This window comes from Oncorhynchus kisutch, linkage group LG9, assembly GCF_002021735.2.
Source record: "Oncorhynchus kisutch isolate 150728-3 linkage group LG9, Okis_V2, whole genome shotgun sequence".
NCBI lineage: Eukaryota > Metazoa > Chordata > Actinopteri > Salmoniformes > Salmonidae > Oncorhynchus > Oncorhynchus kisutch.
This window is the reverse complement of record NC_034182.2, coordinates 20,300,009-20,318,592: the sequence shown is the minus strand read 5'-3', so window position 1 is coordinate 20,318,592 and position 18,584 is coordinate 20,300,009. Positions and strand designations below refer to the sequence as shown.

General features: G+C 42.8%; 1 protein-coding gene across 3 annotated transcripts in view; it reads right to left on the bottom strand.

Annotated features, from left to right (window-relative positions):
• LOC109896878 (rho GTPase-activating protein 6) overlaps positions 1-18,584 on the bottom strand; it is an 84,730-nt gene that overhangs the window by 7,245 nt on the left and 58,901 nt on the right. For all 3 annotated transcript variants that reach the window (XM_020491307.2, XM_031832081.1, XM_031832080.1), the window contains 9 exons: positions 8,124-8,209; positions 7,751-7,963; positions 3,088-3,298; positions 2,797-2,852; positions 2,139-2,289; positions 1,871-2,019; positions 1,314-1,493; positions 797-885; positions 319-530 (listed from right to left, as the gene is read on the bottom strand). In XM_020491307.2, the coding sequence (XP_020346896.1) occupies positions 319-530; positions 797-885; positions 1,314-1,493; positions 1,871-2,019; positions 2,139-2,289; positions 2,797-2,852; positions 3,088-3,298; positions 7,751-7,963; positions 8,124-8,209 (1,347 nt within the window). The remainder of the gene's footprint in view (positions 1-318; positions 531-796; positions 886-1,313; positions 1,494-1,870; positions 2,020-2,138; positions 2,290-2,796; positions 2,853-3,087; positions 3,299-7,750; positions 7,964-8,123; positions 8,210-18,584) is intronic.

The window sequence follows — 18,584 nt, the reverse complement described above, 5'->3', positions numbered from 1 at the left end:
CAGTGTAGTATACCTGCTGATGGTATTGTAACTTAAATCCAACCCCTTATATACTGTATGTGTGACTTAACTTTCCTGTTGTGTCTACCTGCTATGGGTGTTATAAAAGAAGTGGGACCCTGGAGGAATAAGTAACTTCCTGTTGTGGTTGTGTCTACCTGCTATGTGTGTAATAAATTAAGTGGTACCCTGGAGCAATAAGTAACCTCTTTTTCCTGTTGTGGTGGTGTCAGAAGACATCCATGACGCTCTTTAAACCTAAATCCAAACCTGAACCTTAACCTAAATCTGATCTTAAACCTAAACTCGATGACTTACGTTTCTTGTTGTTATGGTGGCGTTGGAGGACGTTGAGGTTGAGGAACACCTCTGTGGTCAGCCTGCTGTCCCCGGGCTCGTCGGGGTTGAAGAGGGGCGAGGGCTCCAGGGGTGACAGGCTGCCACTAGACGCCCCTACAGAGTCCAGAGATGCCCCCGTGTCCCGCCGACCCCCCGCTGTGTCTACCGTCTCCACCGTCAGGTGACTGCCACTGTGGGAGGTATCAGAGTAGGGGAAAGAAAGGAGAGGAACGGAGAGAGAAAAAAGGGGGAGGAGAGCAAGTAGAGGGAGACTAGAGTATTCTATTATCCACTTTGCAAGAAGTCTTACAGCGCCACAAATAGAGATATTGAAACACACTCAATAAACACACAACACTAAGACTCAGAGACAACTGAAGTGCTGATCCAGAATCAGTTTAGCCTTTTAGATCATAGTGGACTGTTTGTAAATATGGGCCCTGAAGTGTACACCTACCTGAGTTTCCTGCGAAGGAGATAGTCGATGATGTCAGGATCTGTCTGGATGAGACTCATCAATACCTCCTGCTGGAGCTCTGCTGACACCTGGGGAGAGGAGGACAGGAGGGTGACACACACACGCGCCTGCTAACACGCACAGTGGTGTAAAGTACTTTAAAGTGCTACCGAAAATAGATTTTTTGTGGTATCTGTACTTTACTATTTATATTTTTGGACAACCTTTACTCCACTACATTCCTAAAGAAAATCATGTACTTTTATTCCATACATTTTCCCTGACACCCAAAAGTACTCGTTACATGTTGAATGCTTAGCAGGACAGGAAAATGGTCCAATTTACACACTTATCAAAAGAACATCCCTGGTCCTCCCTACTTCCTCTAATCTGGGGGACTCACTAAACACAAATGCTTCGTTTGTAAATCATGTCTGAGTGTTGGAGTGTGCTCCTGACTATCCGTACATTTTTTAAACCCGAACACCCCCCCCCCCAACCCACACACTCCAACTACCGTGAACAGTCGCCTGTAGTTCTGTATAAGGTGAAGGGTGACGTTGATGATGGCAGCGCTGTCCTCAATGCCCATGGCGTGGGGACTCATCTCCCTGTCCCCTCCGCCCCTCTCCCCCTGCAGCAGGTTGGGACCAAAGATCACTGCCAGGTTGGTTGCTGTCATCTTGTTGCCGGGGAACTGCAGGTAAAGAGAGGAATGAGTTAGGGAAAGAGAGAGAGAGGTTAGGGGAAAGACCGCATATTAGGTCTAGCTACTGTGTAGGCTAGTTAGTGTGAGCTACAGAAAGAGAGAGGCGTTAGGAGACAGTACATAATATAGAAAGGGTCCGGTGAGACAGAGAAACCGTAACAGGAGTGAGAGAGGGTTAAGACAACCCAAAATCTATTATGTGCTCTCCTCTTGAGAGAGAGAAGGTAACGTGTTGACGACGGACAGATAAAACAGACAAACTGACAGAAAAAAACATGGACAGAATGATAGACAGTCCCATGACACACAAACACGGAACCCCCCCCTACCCCCCTCACCCCACCCTCCCCCACATTGAGACGAACCTCCTGGTGCTGTGGTCCTGTTGTGTCCTGTGCGTGGCTTTGTACGGTGTGTAACAGGGTGAGGAGGCGGAGCAGGGTATCACAGTTACAGGGGGGTAACAGGTAGAGCAGCTGCTGGAGGTACATTAGCTGGTCTGTCCCTCGCAGAACTGAGAGAGAGAGAGAAGAGACCTTGTTGAGCATAAATTCACCTTGTAGAAAATGACAAGGGTTGCATTCGTATGGCATTCATGTGTGTCGTATGGGTCACTGTGCGCGCGTGCCTTACGGTTGGCGTGTAGGAAGGCAGCGTAGAGCTCTCTTGGCAGTAGAGGGTCAGGCATGTCTCTGAGGAACTCCTTCAGTAATGCCGCTACATCGTGGACACTGTGCTCCTCATCCAAACACACATCTGTCCCTATGTCAAAGTCCTCACGAAGCTAGGTGGGGCAAACACACAACAGCACCATATCAGAACACGCACGCACACCAGAACGAGCAGACACACACTTAAAAGGCAGTGGTAACGGAGACACACAAAGAATGCACAGTTCGAGGCAGCACCCATGTGAGAGTCAGCACACACACACAAACAAGTTCACATGCACCGGCCACACACACAGTATAAGGTCAGTTTCCCATGTGACGCATTTCTTTTTAAACAGGAAATGACAGGGATCAACGGCCCTGAGTACAAAGTACACAGCTGAAGAGAAGTACACCTGCCACAACATCAACACACTGGCTAGTCCTACCGAGTAGGGATAAATAACTACTGTATGATGTGAAGGTAATGCACAATTCTGCTGTAGTTGGGCTAACGTTTGTGTAATACGGAGAGCAAATGTACATCGACACACTGGCTAGTATATAGGTCTTAACCAGGGGAGAGCTAATTGTAACGTTGAAGACATTAACATTTATGCATGGAGAGCAAAAAGACTGACCTGCCGAACTCTCTTTTTGGAACTCCCAACACGAAAGATCCCCACAGTTTGTAGACCTGTGGAGAAGGAGAGAAAGTCACTTCAGATTATTATGAAAGAGCAAGATCTCTCAATATTCTATCCCATATATTTTACACTTTATAATTGTCAGAGACATGGTGCAATGAACCACACTCGCATGATGGGTAACCTTGCTTGAGACCGGAAGACTTACGTTGGTTCCCCGAGCTAATGTCTAAGCTTTAGCTAGATGGGCTATAACAGTCACATCAGCAGACCTCTGTGTCTCACCGTGTCTCTCTATGTGGCAGCAGCACCTCTCCAACACACGGGGAACCTGTCTATAGATGGGGTTGAGGCTCAACTTGGTCTGAGTCCGCCCCCCGGCACCTGCTGCAGTCTTCTTCAGCTCCAGCTCTGCAGGGTGGGACAGCTGCAGCGCCTCCAACAGGCGGGACTGACTCTCTACAAGATCTGAGATGGAGTCCACTGACAGGCCACCCTGTTGGAGACGAAGCATTTCAAGTTCAAGTTTCAAAACCTTTAGGAGTTGATTAAAAGGGAGAGTGAAAAACAGAGGTGAGGGAAAAAGGATGAGAAAAGAGTAGGAGAGAAACAATAGTAGGAATGAAGAGAGGGAGACAGAAGAGAGGGAGGAGCAGAGGGAAGAGATGAGAGACAGAGGGAAGGAGAGTGGAACATTAGGGAAGTATGGATGAGAAGGAGGGAGTGAAGGAACAGAAGAACGAGGGAGTGAGAGGATAAACAGAAGGGTGATGGAGAAGGGGGCAAAAGTAAAGGGAAAGCAACATTATTGCAACAATATTTTTCCTGGCTTTCAAAAAAGATTTCCATTAGTTGATCATGTAACAAAATTCTGCCAGTTGCCGTGAAAACTTTCTTGCAAAGCTATCCAGTTAATCTTGGGATGAGTATGACATTTTTCCTGGGTAACATAATGAGGTAGATTTTATTTTAAGAGAAATTCTATAAATGGAGTTTAAGTTTTCATTTTTGGGCAAAATGTTCTGGGTTTTTTCAGGACAGTGTTCTCATGACTAATTATATGATTTATTCTGCCATTTATTTGCGTTCCCTTTGATTCCTGTTCTTCTGTGTCTCCATCTTTCCCAGTAGTGGGAGTCTTATATACAGTCGTGGCCAAAAGTTGAGAATGACACAAATATTAATTTTCACAAAGTCTGCTGCCTCAGTTTGTATGATGGCAATTTGCATATACTCCAGAATGTTATGAAGAGTGATCAGATGAATTGCAATTAATTGCAAAGTCCCTCTTTGCCATGAAAATGAACTGAATCCTAAAAAAAACATTTCCACTGCATTTCAGCCCCGCCACAAAAGGACCAGCTGACATCATGTCATTGATTCTAACGTTAACACGGGTGTGAGTGTTGACGAGGACAAGGCTGGGGATCACTCTGTCATGCTGACATAGTTCGAATAACAGACTGGAAGCTTCAAAAGGAGGGTGGTGCTTGGAATCATTGTTATTCCTCTGTCAACCATGGTTACTTGAAAGGAAACACGTGCCGTCATCATTGCTTTGCACAAAAAAGGTCTCCACAGGCAAGGACATTGCTGCCAGTAAGATTGCACCTAAATCAACCATTTATCGGATCATCAAGAACTTCAAGGAGAGCGGTTCAATTGTTGTGAAGAAGGCTTCAGGGCGCCCAAGAAAGTCCAGCAAGCACCAGGGCGTCTCCTAAAGTTGATTCAGCTGCAGGATCGGGGCACCACCAGTACAGAGCTTGCTCAGGAATGGCAGCAGGCAGGTGTGAGTGCATCTGCACGCACAGTGAGGCGAAGACTTCTGGAGGATGGCCTGGTGTCAAGAAGGGCAGCAAAGAAGCCACTTCTCTTCAGGAAAAACATCAGGGACAGACTGAAATTCTGCAAAAGGTACAGGGATTGGACTGCCTCTTTCCGATTGTTTGGGGCATCTGGAAAAAAGCTTGTCCGGAGAAGACAACGTGAGCGCTACCATCAGTCCTGTGTCATGCCAACAGTAAAGCATCCTGAGACCATTCATGTGTGGGGTTGCTTCTCAGCCAAGGGAGTGGGCTCACTCACAATTTTGCCTGAGAACACAGCCATGAATAAAGAATGGTAGCAACACATCCTCCGAGAGCAACTTCTCCCAACCATCCAGGAACAGTTTGGTGACGAACAATGCCTTTTCCAGCATGAAGGCAAAGTGATAACTTGTCACGTTCGTCGTATGAGTGAGACCAAGGTGCAGCGTGGTATGCGTACATTCTCTTTTAATGAATGAAACACAACAAAAACCAACAACCGAAGCGTGATGCTAGACAAATTAGTGCAGACAGGCAACTTAACATAGTCAAGATCCCACAACACAAATTAGGGAAATGGCTACCTAAATATGATCCCCAATCAGAGACAACAATAAACAGCTGTCTCTGATTGGGAACCATATCAGGCCAACATAGACATACAAAAACCCCTAGATATACAAAAACTAGAGTACACACCCTAGTGACACCCTGACCTAACCAAAATATATAGAAAAAAAAGAGATATCTAAGGTCAGGGCGTGACATAACTAAGTGGCTCGGGGGACAAAACCTCAATATTTTGGGTCAGGAAACTCCCCAGACCTTAATCCCATTGAGAACTTGTGGTCAATCCTCAAGAGCCGGGTGGACAAACAAAACCCCACAAATTCTGACAAACTCCAAGCATTGATTATGCAAGAATGGGCTGCCATCAGTCAGGATGTGGCCCAGAAGTTAATTGACAGCATGCCAGGAGGTGGATTGCAGAGGTCTTGAAAAAAAAGGGTCAACACTGCAAATATTGACTCTTTGCATCAACTTCATGTAACTGATTATTTTTCATGTAACTGTAACTGATTACACTTTTCAAGTATATCGCCCAACGCTGTGTGTGTGTGTGTGTGTGTGCGTGCGTGTGTGTGTTTGCGTGCGTGCGTGTGTGTGTCTGTGTGTGTGTCTGTGTGTGTGTATGCGTGTGTGCGTGTATACACAAATCGCTGCAATTGCCATTTCCATCTACTCGGAATGATGAGCTGAATGAACTGCCTTCTATCTCTAAAATGTAGAACCTAGAAAAACACAAACATCTCCCTTTCACATTCAAGCTTTAATTAAAGATTTCCATGGAAACCTGAGTCATGCAAGCACTTAGAGTGCATCTCAATCATTGCCACAGGAAGTAGGGGTGCTGCACCCCCGGATAAATCACAATTAGGTATATATATATATTTTTTAAACCAAATTAGGGCACTAGGCCTTTATTACTCCCGTATGAGCGCAGAACAATATTTATATTTACATAGAAAAGCCTCCCCACCCCAAAACATCTTCCCGCGGACATGATCTCAATAATCTACTTCCCTTCCTCTGAATGGATTTGAAGATTTCTCAGTTTTCCAAGTAAATCTGAATAAGAAATGTAAAAAAGCGTGTCAACACCAAATTATTATTCAACTCAACGTTCTTGTATCTATCTCTTAGATGCGGAAATTACAATCACACACACATCTCCCATCCACATCAATAAATCATTTATTACACATCATTCAAGTTATGCATGAGTAACCTGGTCCCAGATTTATTTGTGCTGTCTCTTATAGTCTTTGTCACGTTTGACAGCACATTCAGTACATTGCTTATGTTAGGTTCAGGCCCTAATTAATGGGTGCATCTCAATGGTCTCAAACATGCCTTCCTCCTCTAGTCTCCATCCCTTCATTCTGTTCTGACGTGGAAGGACTACAGACAAACACTAAGTGAAAACAAATACAGTATCAGGTACCCTAACCCTGGCTAGTAATGACAGTGTGTTAGAGCCACCAGCAGTGATGGTGTCTGATCTCTCACCCAGCAGGGCAGCAGGTTAGAGCGCAGCACGATACAGACATTAACGCAGCAGGGGCTTAACTTAAATACACACACACAGAGACTACGCCCAAATGCATGCACGAATGTGCACACCGTTTTTGCTCTGCTAATATTTTTACTGTGTCGCTGTGGCAAACAACGATCTGACTCCACACCAGGAAAATTAATTGATTGTGCGAATGATTGTGATGGAGAGACAGCCAGACAGAGGGCAGACCGGTTTAACTGAACGTTCCCTTGTGTGTGTGTGTGTGTGTCTCCTGTGGCACCCGATTCCCTATATTGTGCACTACTTTTGCACTATACGGTGCCATTTGGAATGCAGACCTTTTTTCATTTTCCAATATCAACACTGATTACCAGGGTCGAGGTTCGGAGAGAGTAATACTGATAGTCATCGTTGAACTTCTATACCCCAGATTTTTGTTGAAGTTGGGCATATTGTTCAAATAAAACAACTCAGATGTATATTTGAACGGATATGTTTGGATCAGTTTCACCTATGTCACAGTATTTCACAGGTCTTAGGACTACGGTATGTGCTGGCTAGCACGTTCAAGTGCCAAATGCCTACAATAGAAATGTTTGATTGTCTCGGAGGAGATATGCCAGCGTGGTCATGTTTTGAAACCGTAGTTGGAAGGTGATAAGTCATGGTTGAGAAATGTTTGTTGGATGTTCGACTGCTCTTTTGATAGCCGAAGAGAGGTCCGCATATTTCAGACCAAAGTAAAGCCCAGACGTAGAGACAAGCATCTACATCTACTTGTCTCTGTGTGTGTGTGTCTCTGTGTGTGTGTGTCTCTGTGTGTGTGTGTGTGTGTGTGTCTCTGTGTCTGTATGTGTGTGTGTGTGTGTGTGTGTGTGTGTGTCTGTGTGTGTGTGTGTGTGTGTGTGTGTATGTATGTGTCTGTGTCTGTATGTGTGTGTGTGTGTGTGTGTGTGTGTGTGTGTGTGTGTGTGTGTGTGTGTGTGTGTGTGTGTGTGTGTGTGTGTGTGTGTGTGTGTGTGTGTGTGTGTGCGCGTGTCTGCGCTCTCCAACTCACCCGTCTCTGCACTCTAGCTTTCTTATCCAGGAACCTGGGTGAGAGTGGCTTGCTGTGCAACGCCAGTGCTGCCGATGATGAGGAGGATGTAGCACCACTGAAGGGGGATGAAGCCGTGCTACAGAGGGGTTTATTCCCGTTGCTCTGCTGTTGTTTCTCAGCCCGGAACCTCAGGACGCTGGCCTCTAGATCAAGGCAGTCTCTCCGGCTCTCCTTCAGAGCAAATCAAATCCAACTTTATTTAAAGTGCTTTTATAATCCATCACAACACACTTTACAGTAAATAGACCTAAAGTAAAAGTGTATTTTCTAGTGTGCAGTTTTTACACTTCACAGTAAAACAATCTAATGAAGCAGATTTTTAAAAAACAACCTTTAGAGCATCCTGACGCTGCTTGTATGCGCGGTCGTTGGCTATCGTCTGCGAAAGAGGTATGCCAAACGCCTTGGCGGCTGTCTCTGTGGGATGATGGAAAAGGTAGAAAGAGGTATGGATGGAGGAAAAGAGGTTGGGATAGATAGGGAAGGAAGGAAAGAGGGAGGAACAGATATTTCATTTCAGTAGCATTTCAACTATCTACTAACCCTAACCTGTTAGACAGGTGATGAGCTGTGCCTTGTTTTCTCCATACATATCGCTTTGTATTCAGGCCAGAGAGTTGCATTTCTGTCTCATCAGACCACAGAATCTTTTGAATTATGCTCGTAGAGGCTTTTATGTGCCTTTTTGCAAACTTCAGCCGTGCAGTCATGTGCCTTTTTCTCAGGAGTGGCTTCTGTCTGGCCACTCTCTCCTAAAGCGCAGATTGGTGAAGTGCCGTAGAGACTGTTTTTTGGCAGCTTCTCCCATGTCAGCCAAGGAACTCTATAGTTCTGCCTGAGTGTTCATTGGGTTCTTGTTCACCTCCCTGACCGAGGTCTTTCTTGCCCAGTTGCTCAGTTTGGTCAGATGGCCAGGTCTAGGCAGAGTCTGGGTAGTTCTATATTTTTTTCAATTTCCCAATGATGGAGATCACTGTGCTCTTGGAAACGTTCAACACTCTAGACATTGTTTTATACCCTTCCCTAGATATATGCCTCAACAAAATTCTATCCCAGAGATCTATGTCCAGTTCCTTGGACTTCATGGTATAGTTCCTGCTCTTATACATGTTATAATCACCGTTGGTAGTGATTACAGCTCACAAATTCACTACTCAATTGAGAGACCTTACAGATAATTGTATGTGTGGGGTATAAAGATGGGGTAGTCATTCAAAAATCAATTATTGAACACAGAATGAGTCCATGTAACTTATTATGTGATTTGATAAGCATATTTTACTCCTGAACTTATTTAGGCTTGGTATAACAAAGGGGTTGAATAATTATTGACTCAATATATTTCAGCTTCTCATTATTATTAGTTTTTTTAATTTCATTATGTGATATTGTGTGTAGATTGGTGACAGAAAATCTCAATTTAATCCATTTTAAATTCAGGCTGTCACACAACAACATGTGGGAAAAATAATGCCTATGTAACTATGATATTCATTTGATCCTCTATTGCCATTTTTACCACAATATACGCTTGTCCTTACTCCAGAAAGCCCATCAGATATACCCTGGCATTATGTGGCTGAGCGATGAAGGGACAGAAAAGAAAAAAAAATTGTCCATTGTGTATTTTCGTTTGCTGAATTTTTTGATAAAGCCTGGAATAAAAGAAAAAGGGCGACCTATAACTATACTGAACAAAAATATAAACGCAACATGCAACAAACTCAACGGTTTTACTGAGTTACAGTTCATAAAAAGGAATCAGTCAATTTAAATAAATGTGCCTTAATCTATGGATTTCACATGAGCAGTAACACAGCCATGGGGGAGCAAGGCCCAGCCAATCCCAATGAATTGAGGAAGCCGGATGTGGTGGTCCTGGGCTGGCATGGTTTCACGTGGTCTGCGGTTGGGAGGCCGGTTGGACGTACTGCCAAATTCTCTAAAACGATGTTTGGCGACTTATGGTAGAAAAATTAATATTCAATTCTCGGGCAATATGTCTGGTGGACATTCCTGCTGTCAGCATGCCAATTAGACACTACATCAAAACTTGAGACATTTGTGACATTGTGTTGTGTGACAAAACTGCACATTTTAAAGTGATCTCTTATTGTCCGCAGCACAAGGTGTACCTTTGTAATGATCATGCTGTTTAAACAGCTTATTGATATGCCTCACCTGTCAGGTGGATGGATTATCTTGGCAAAGGACACGTTTTTATCAACAGGGATGTAAACAAATTTGTGCACAACATTTGAGAGAAATAAGCTTTCTGTGCGTCTGGAACATTTCTGGGATCTTTTATTTCAGCTCATGAAACATGAGACCAACACTTGACATGTTGCATTCATATTTTTGTTCACCATAAATTATAAAAATATTTAGCTCCAGACATAGGCATATGTACACTGAGTATACCAAACATTAGGAACACCTTCCTAATATTGAGTTGCAACCCCTTTTGGCCTCAGAACAGCCTCAATTCGTCGGGACATGGACTCTACATTCCACAGGGATGCTGGTCCATGTTGACTCCAATGTGTCCCACAGTTATGTCAAGTTGGCTGGATATCCTGGATATTCTTGATACACACAGGAAACTGTTGAGTGTAAAACCCCAGCCGCGTTGCAGTTCTTGACACAAACCAGTGTGCCTGTCACCTACTACCATACCCCATTCAAAGGTACTTAAATATTTTGTCTTGCCCATTCACCCTTTGAAGGGCACACGTACACAATCCATGTCTCAATTGTCTCAAGGCTTAAAAATCTTTTTTTTTTACCTGTCTCCTCCCATTCATCTGCAATGATTGAAGAAGATTTAACAAGTCACATCAATAAGGGATCATAGCTTTCACCTGGATGAACCTTTTCAGTCTACGTCATGGAAAGAACAGGTGTTCTTAATGTTTGTGTACTCAGTGTATATAAATTGTGTGTATATCTCTCTCACTTGAATCTTCTCTTTGTGACAGACCAGGGTTAAATGCCTTCCATTTCATTTTTCGGTATTTATTTATCTGTTTTTTTAATTGTATTTTTAAAATTATTATTGCTTGGGTAACCTTTTCTACTATTATGTATTTATTTATTTTTCATTCTTTATCCGGTGTTCACTATCACTCTGAATCATTGTAATGTTTGTTTGTGTCAACTAATCCCGTAAGGAACGGGTTGCCAACTGGCAATTTGACAAAACCATTTTTGTGAATGAATTAATTCATATAAAACACACAAGCACACAGACACATCCGCACACACTCCTGCTGTGAAGAGGCCGTAAGACCTAAAGCTGGTCAGACATGGGAGACTGGCAGAGTGCCAAGAGGTAAAGCTCTAAGGATAGGTGGGATGAACCTGAAATACCTCTTAAACCTGAAATACCCCTCTCTGTCTCTCTCTCCGTCTCTCTTGTTTTGACCCTCCCGGCCTCTCCTCCCCTCTCTCTCTCTCTGTCTCTCTCTCTCTCTCTCTCTCTCGTCTTTACGCTCTCTCTTTCTCTCCCTCTTTCCTTTTCATCTCTCTTTTAACTCTCTCTCTATATCTCTCAAACCCTCCTCTCTCTCCTCTCTCTCCTCTCTCTATATCTACCACTATTCTCTCTCTTGCTAGGTTCCCACCCAATTGGCGTCAGGTTTTCATGCAAATATTCAAAAATCTGCATAAATAAAACGTACATTTTCCCACCAGTGACATTTCCACCAACCTGACTTGTTGTGGATGAAAATCAGTGTGTGATGGCATAGTGCACAATGTTCACTGTGTTTCCATTGCATTTTCAACTCTACCGATTGTTTTGTCACAAAAACTGTTGCTTTAATAGCAAATGTGTGTACTCTGGTCTTGGCACGTGCTCTGTAGCTAACATCTCGTAGATACAATGTGGGTAGTCCAGTCTACATGGTAGGATTATTATGGATAAGAGCGAGAATATTTTTATTTGTCAAATGGCAGTCAAGCATCGATCATCATGTCCCCAGAATAAGACCCCCGACATTTATTTGAAAGGAGCATCAAGCGCATCACTGTGCAATTTCACCATCCTGGGGGGTTCTTCATAATTTATTTAATCTGTAGCCTAATAAACTGCATGGTTTCCTAAGTCGTTATGGGAGGATCACACATCATGTCATCGCGTTACTCCAAGTTTACTTTGATATGATGGCAGTGGTGTAAAGTACTTAAGTAAAAATACTTTAAAGTACTACTTAATTAAGTCATTTTTGGGTAATCAGTCATTTACTTTACTATTCATATTTTTGACTACTTTTACTTTTACTTCACTACATTCCTAAAGAGAATTATGTACTTTTTACTCCATACGTTTTCCCTGACACCCAAAAGTAATCGTTACATTTTGAACGCTTAGCAAGACCGGAAAATGGTCTAATTCACACACTTATCAAGAGAACATCCCTCATCATCCCTACTGCTTTGCTTAATGTAAGGAATTTAAAATGATCTATACTTGAACTTTAACTTTTGATACTTAAGTACATTTTAGCAAATACATTTACTTTTGATACTTTTTATATTTAAAACCAAATACTTTTATACTTTTACTCAAGTTGTGTTTTACTGGGTGACTTTCACTTTTACTTGAGTCATTTCGTATTAAGGTATCTTTACTTTTACTCAAGTATGACAATTGGGTACTTTTTCCACCACTGTATGATGGTTATTATATCAATATTTGCGCATAAATGATTTCCCAACAACATTTCTGGCATACTAAATTTTACCGACACAAAAAGATGGGATTTCGGAAATTGTACGGAAACTTCCTGTTTCGGTCACAGCTGTCAAGAATTTGTTTTATGCTGTATGACAGTAGTCACATAAAAACTGTGGATGGGAATGGGGTTTCTGTCTCGCTTTTTCATTCTCTCTCACTCTCTCACCCTCTCCCTCCCTCCTCTCTCACCCCACCTCTCCCTGTCTCTCAAACCTTCCTTCTCTCTTTCTCCCCCACCCTCTCTCTCTTCCCTTCACCCCCCACTCCTCTTCTTATCCTTTCCTTGAAGCTGGTTCAAGGTACACGAAAGCCACAGACACGTGTATGTAGGTACATCAACTGACTAAATCCTCCCGCAGATGCCACTGATTGGTTGCAGGCCAGTGGCTAGCTACAGTAGCTAACAGGCTAACTAGTTAATAGGCTTACATGCCTATTACAAGTAGCAAGCATGTAGCTAGCTTTCTAGTGTGCTAATAAGCTATATAGTGACCAGCAGACTAAGGTTTAAGAGGCACACTACACTACTAGACCATGTGTGTTGTGGTTTTTCATTATGAGCTCAAGGGGTTTAGCAGAGTAAGCCTACACTTTGTCATTGCAGAGTGAAAAGTCAATATTGCATTATGTGAGTATAAATTACTATGTTTTTGGTCACTTAACCCAAAATACTGTGGGACAGTGACCATCATGAGAATGCATTGTAAACAACTCCCATGCTTTCATGTTTCACTAGTATACCTACATGCTGCTAGTACAAAACCATGGTATTATCAATGGTATTTTGGTCACTAAAATGGCAGGAAAATACAATATTAATGCTGCAAATGCCATGGTATTTTCTTGCCATGGTAGTACAATTTTTAAAATTCTAGGGTACTATCATGGTGTTTTGGTCACTAGCGTGGGTTGAAAATACCATGGTATTTGCAACAGTACCATGGTATTTTCCTTCCATGGTAGTAACCAAAAAAATACGATAGTACAATAGTATTGTTTTCATTGTACTACCATGGCAGGAAAATACCATGATACATTTTTTGAAGGATCCGACACACTTTCTGACTACCGTCAGGTGACAGATACAGTTAGCATGAATAAACAATAGAAAGTACACACAAGTACTTAGCAGAAACACCTGAGTGTTAATGTTATTGCGATTAACAACCATCTAAATGCATTTCCTCCAGATTAGGCTACCCATACCACTTTACCCACTGTGCTACCTTCACAGATAAGAGCCTTAAAGGAACAAGCACAACTGGCATCCATCCATCCATCCAGGGTTGTAGTGTAGTAAAACAGACACGTAAACACAGTATACACAAACTTTTATTTTGTGAAATGTGCTTTTACACACCCGAATGGTTTGGCAAACAAACTTTTATGGAAGGAGGAGACTCTCACGAACACGATGCTGTTCTCCGTTTTGCTCGACGACCCCCACCAGTCGTCTTGGGACTTGTCTGAAGTCGGTACAGACGATCTTCCAACTTCTGTCTGTAGCGTCCGAACAGTTTAGGCTAGACAATTATACAACCACTCGGTGTAAACGTGAGACTCCCAGAGGCCTTACGTCTGAATGTCCCCTGGTACCAGTCAAAAACATTTATGGAAGTATATATGGAGACTGTTTAGGGACAAAATAAGGGTTTAAATACATGTAAATATATATTATATATATATATAATATATATATCTATATTGGATAGATACTTCAGAACAAACTTCCTTTAGATTTTTTTCTGTGGGACAATCTGTTGTTCTATGTAGTGAATCTGTTTTTCCACATTTTGTTATGTTACAGCCTTATTCTAAAATTGATTTTAGTTTTTTTTCCCCCTCATAAATCTACACACAATAACCTTAAATGACAAAATCAAAAATGTTTTTTAGAAATGTTTGCAAATGTATTGCATTTTTGTTTTAATAAAAAATAAATATACAGTTGAAGTTGGAAGTTTACATTCTCTTAGGTGAAGTCATTAAAACTTGTTTTTCAACCACTCCACAAATGTCTTGTTAACAAACTATAGTTTTGGCAAGTCGGTTAGGACATCTACAGTGGGGCAAAAAGTATTTAGTCAGCCACCAATTGTGCAAGTTCTCCCACTTAAAAAGTTCAGAGAGGCCTGTAATTTAAATTTTAACCCAGCCACTTCAACTATGACAGACAAAATTAGACCAAAAAAATCCAGAAATCACATTGTAGGATTTTTTATGAATTTATTTGCAAATTATGGTGGAAAATAAGTATTTGGTCAATAACAAAAGTTTATCTCAAAACTTTGTTATATACCCTTTGTTGGCAATGACAGAGGTCATCACTAGGTTTTCACACACTGTTGCTGGTATTTTGTCCCATTCCTCCATGCAGATCTACTCTAGAGCAGTGATGTTTTGGGGCTGTTGCTGGGCAACACGGACTTTCAACTCCCTCCAAAGATTTTCTATGGGGTTGAGATCTGGAGACTGGCTAGGCCACTCCAGGACCTTGAAATGCTTCATACGAAGCCACTTCTTCGTTGCCCGGGCGCTGTGTTTGGGATCATTGTCATGCTGAAAGACCCAGCCACGGAGGACAGAGGAGCCTCTTAAAAAAGAAGTTACAGGTCTGTGAGAGCCAGAAATCTTCCTTGTTTGTAGGTGACCGAATACTTATTTTCCACCATAATTTGCAAATAAATTCAGAAAAAGATCCTACAATGTGATTTTCCAGATTTTTTTTCCAGATTTTGTCTGTCATAGTTGAAGTGTACCTATGATGAAAATTACAGGCCTCTCTCATATTTTTAAGTGGGAGAACTTGCACAATTGGTGGCTGTCTAAATACTTTTTTGCCCCACTGTACTTTGAGTATGACACAGGTAATTTTTTCAATAATTGTTTACAGACAAATTATTTCACTTACAATTCCCTGTATCACAATTCCAGTGGGTCAGAAGTTTACATACACTAAGTTGACTGTGCCTGGTATAAACACCATGGGACCACGCAGCCGTCATACCGCTCAGGAAGGAGATGCGTTCTGTCTCCAAGAGATGAACGTACTTTGGTGCGAAAAGTGCAAATCAATCCCAGAACAACAGCAAAGGACCCTGTGAAGATGCTAGAGGAAACAGGTACAAAAGTATCTATATCCACAGTAAAACGAGTCCTATATCGACATAACCTGAAAGGCCGCTCAGCGAGGAAGAAGCCACTGCTCCAAAACCGCCATAAAAAAGCCAGACTACAGTTTGCAACTGCACACGGGGACAAAGATCGTACTTTTTGGAGAAATGTCCTCTGGTCTGATGAAACTGTTTGGCCATAATGGCCATTGTTATGTTTGGAGGGGAAAAGGGGAGGCTTGCAAGCCAAAGAACACCATCCCAACCGTGAAGCAAGGGGGTGGTAGCATCATGTTGTGGGGGTGCTTTGCTGCAGGAGGGACTGGTGCACTTCATAAAATACATGGCATCATGAGGGAGGAAAATTATATGGATATATTGAAGCAACATCTCAAGACATCAGTCAGGAAGTTAAAGCTTGGTTGAAAATAGGTCTTCCAAATGGACAGTGATCCCAAGCATACTTCCAAAGGTGTGGCAAAATAGCTTAAGGAAAACAAAGTCAAGGTATTGGAGTGGCCATCACAAAGCCCTGACCTCAATTTGTGGGCAAAACTGAAAAACGTGTGCGAGCAAGGAGGCCTACAAACCTGACCAGTTACACCAGCTCTGTCAGGAGGAATGGGCCAAAATTCACCCAACTTATTGTGGGAGGCTTTTGGAAGGCTACCCGAAACGTTTGACCCAAGTTAAACAATTTAAAGGCACTGCTACCAAATACTAATTGAGTGCATGTAAACTTCTGACCCACTGGGAATGTGATGAAATAAATAAAAGCTGAAATAAATCATTCTGTCTACTATTACTCTGACATTTCACATTCTTAAAATAAAGTGGTGATCCTAACTGACCTATGATTGGGCATTTCTACTAGGATTAGGTGTCAGGAATTGTGAAAAATTTAGTTTAAATGTATTTGTCTAAAGTGTATGTAAACTTCCAACTTCAACTGTATATGTATTATATTTACATAAATATTCCAAACCTTTTCTCAGTACTTTGAGTACTTTTCTCAGTACTCTAATCACTGCCAAGCACCTTTGGCAGTGATTAGAGCCTCGCATTTTCTTGGGTATGACGCTACAAGCTTGGCACACTTGTATTTGGGGAATTTCTCCCACTCTTCTCTGCAGATCCTCTCAAGCTCTGTCAGGTTGGATGGAGAGTGTGACTGAAAAACATCCCCCAGTATGATGCTGCCACCACCATGCTTCACCGTAGGGATGGTGCCAAGTTTCCTCCAGATAAGACGCTTGGCATTCAGGCAAAAGAGTTCAATCTTTGTTTCATCTGACCAGAGAATCTTGTTTCTCATGGTCTGAGAGTCCTTTAGGTGCCTTTTGGCGATCTCCAAGAGGGCTGTCATGTGCCTTTTACTGAGGAGTGTCTTCCATCTGGCCACTATACCATAAAGACCTAATTGGTGGAGTGCTGCAGAGATGGTTGTTCTTCTGAAAGGTTCTCCCTCCCATCCCCACAGAGGAACTCTGGAGCTCTGTCAGGGGGACCATCAGGTCCTTGGTCACCTCCCTGTCAAGGCCCTTCACCACCGATTGCTCAGTTTGGCCAGGCGGCCAACTCTAGGAAGAGTCTTGGTGGTTCCAAACTTATTCCATTTAAGAATGATGGAGGCCACTGTGTTCTTGGGGACCTTCAATGCTATGTAAGTGTTTTCTTACCATTCCCCCTTGAATGAGTAGGTGTGTTTGTCTGGTACTGTATTTATTTATTTCTTATAGGCTTCAAGGGGTCTTAAAATTCAAAATAAAATAGAAAAATTATCATTGGTATGACCATTTTAAAACAATTCCATATAGCTTAGTAGTATCTCACCTCCCCTCTCCTGGCTTAGACAGAGCTTAGAGTCTTATGGGTTAATTAGCATTTGTTGGCATTAGCGTTAGTGACGCTACTCGCCTCTGATCACTTGAGCGTTCGTTTACCCTCGTTTGTTTTCGACCACTCCATCCCTTCATCCATTCATCCATCCCTGCCAAACCCCTAATGTTCTGACTGAGCATTAAGTACTATCATCTTAGGAGATTTACCCAGACACAGACCTGTGAGCACCAAAGGACAGACAAACCCTAGACAAAACAGCAGACAAACCCTAGATAAAACAACAGACAAACCCTAGATAAAACAGCAGGCCTGCTCGTCACTGGCCTAGGCAACAGGCTGGCTAGCTGGCCATAATGCTAACAGGTTGGCCGCTGGCCTGGGTAAAACGTTTGCTAGCTGGCCATAATGCTAACACGTTGGCTAATGGCCTGGGTAACAGGCTAGCTTGCTAGCCATAATTCTAACAAGTTGGCCATTGGCTTGGGTAACAGGATGGCTAGCTGGCCATAATGCTAACAAGTAGATTGGCTGGCCACTGTTCTGGGGTAGGGTAATACAACAGACTGGCTAGCAGACCCTGTCCTGTTACGGGTAATCTTATCAACCCTAACCCTGGTAAGACAACAGGCTGGCTAGCTGGCCCTGCCCTGAAGGCAACCAGCTGGAGGAGAAAGAGAACATCTCTTTATTCTCCCTGATCACACCTCCACATGGCCAGCACTGGGCCAAGGAGAGGATAACAGAGTGTGTGTGTGTGGGGGGGGGGGGGGGGGGGGGGGGGGAGACTGTGAGAGACTGTGTACACGTGTATGCATGTGCCTTTTAGTTTTTTGTCAGTGTGTGTGAGAAGGAGAAAGCGACTGTGAAGTGACTGTGAACGCATATACTTGTGTACACATGCCTTTTGTGTCCGTCAGAGTGTGTGTGTGTGTGTGTGTGCATGTGTGTCAGAGAGAGAGCGAAAGAGACAGACTGTACGCATATGCTTGCGTGCACATGCCTTTCTTGTTTTGTCAGTTCGTGTGTGTGTGAGAATGTTTATGAGAGTGTATCAGTGTTTACACTCAGGAGGCAGTGTTTAAACCTTCTGCAACAGACA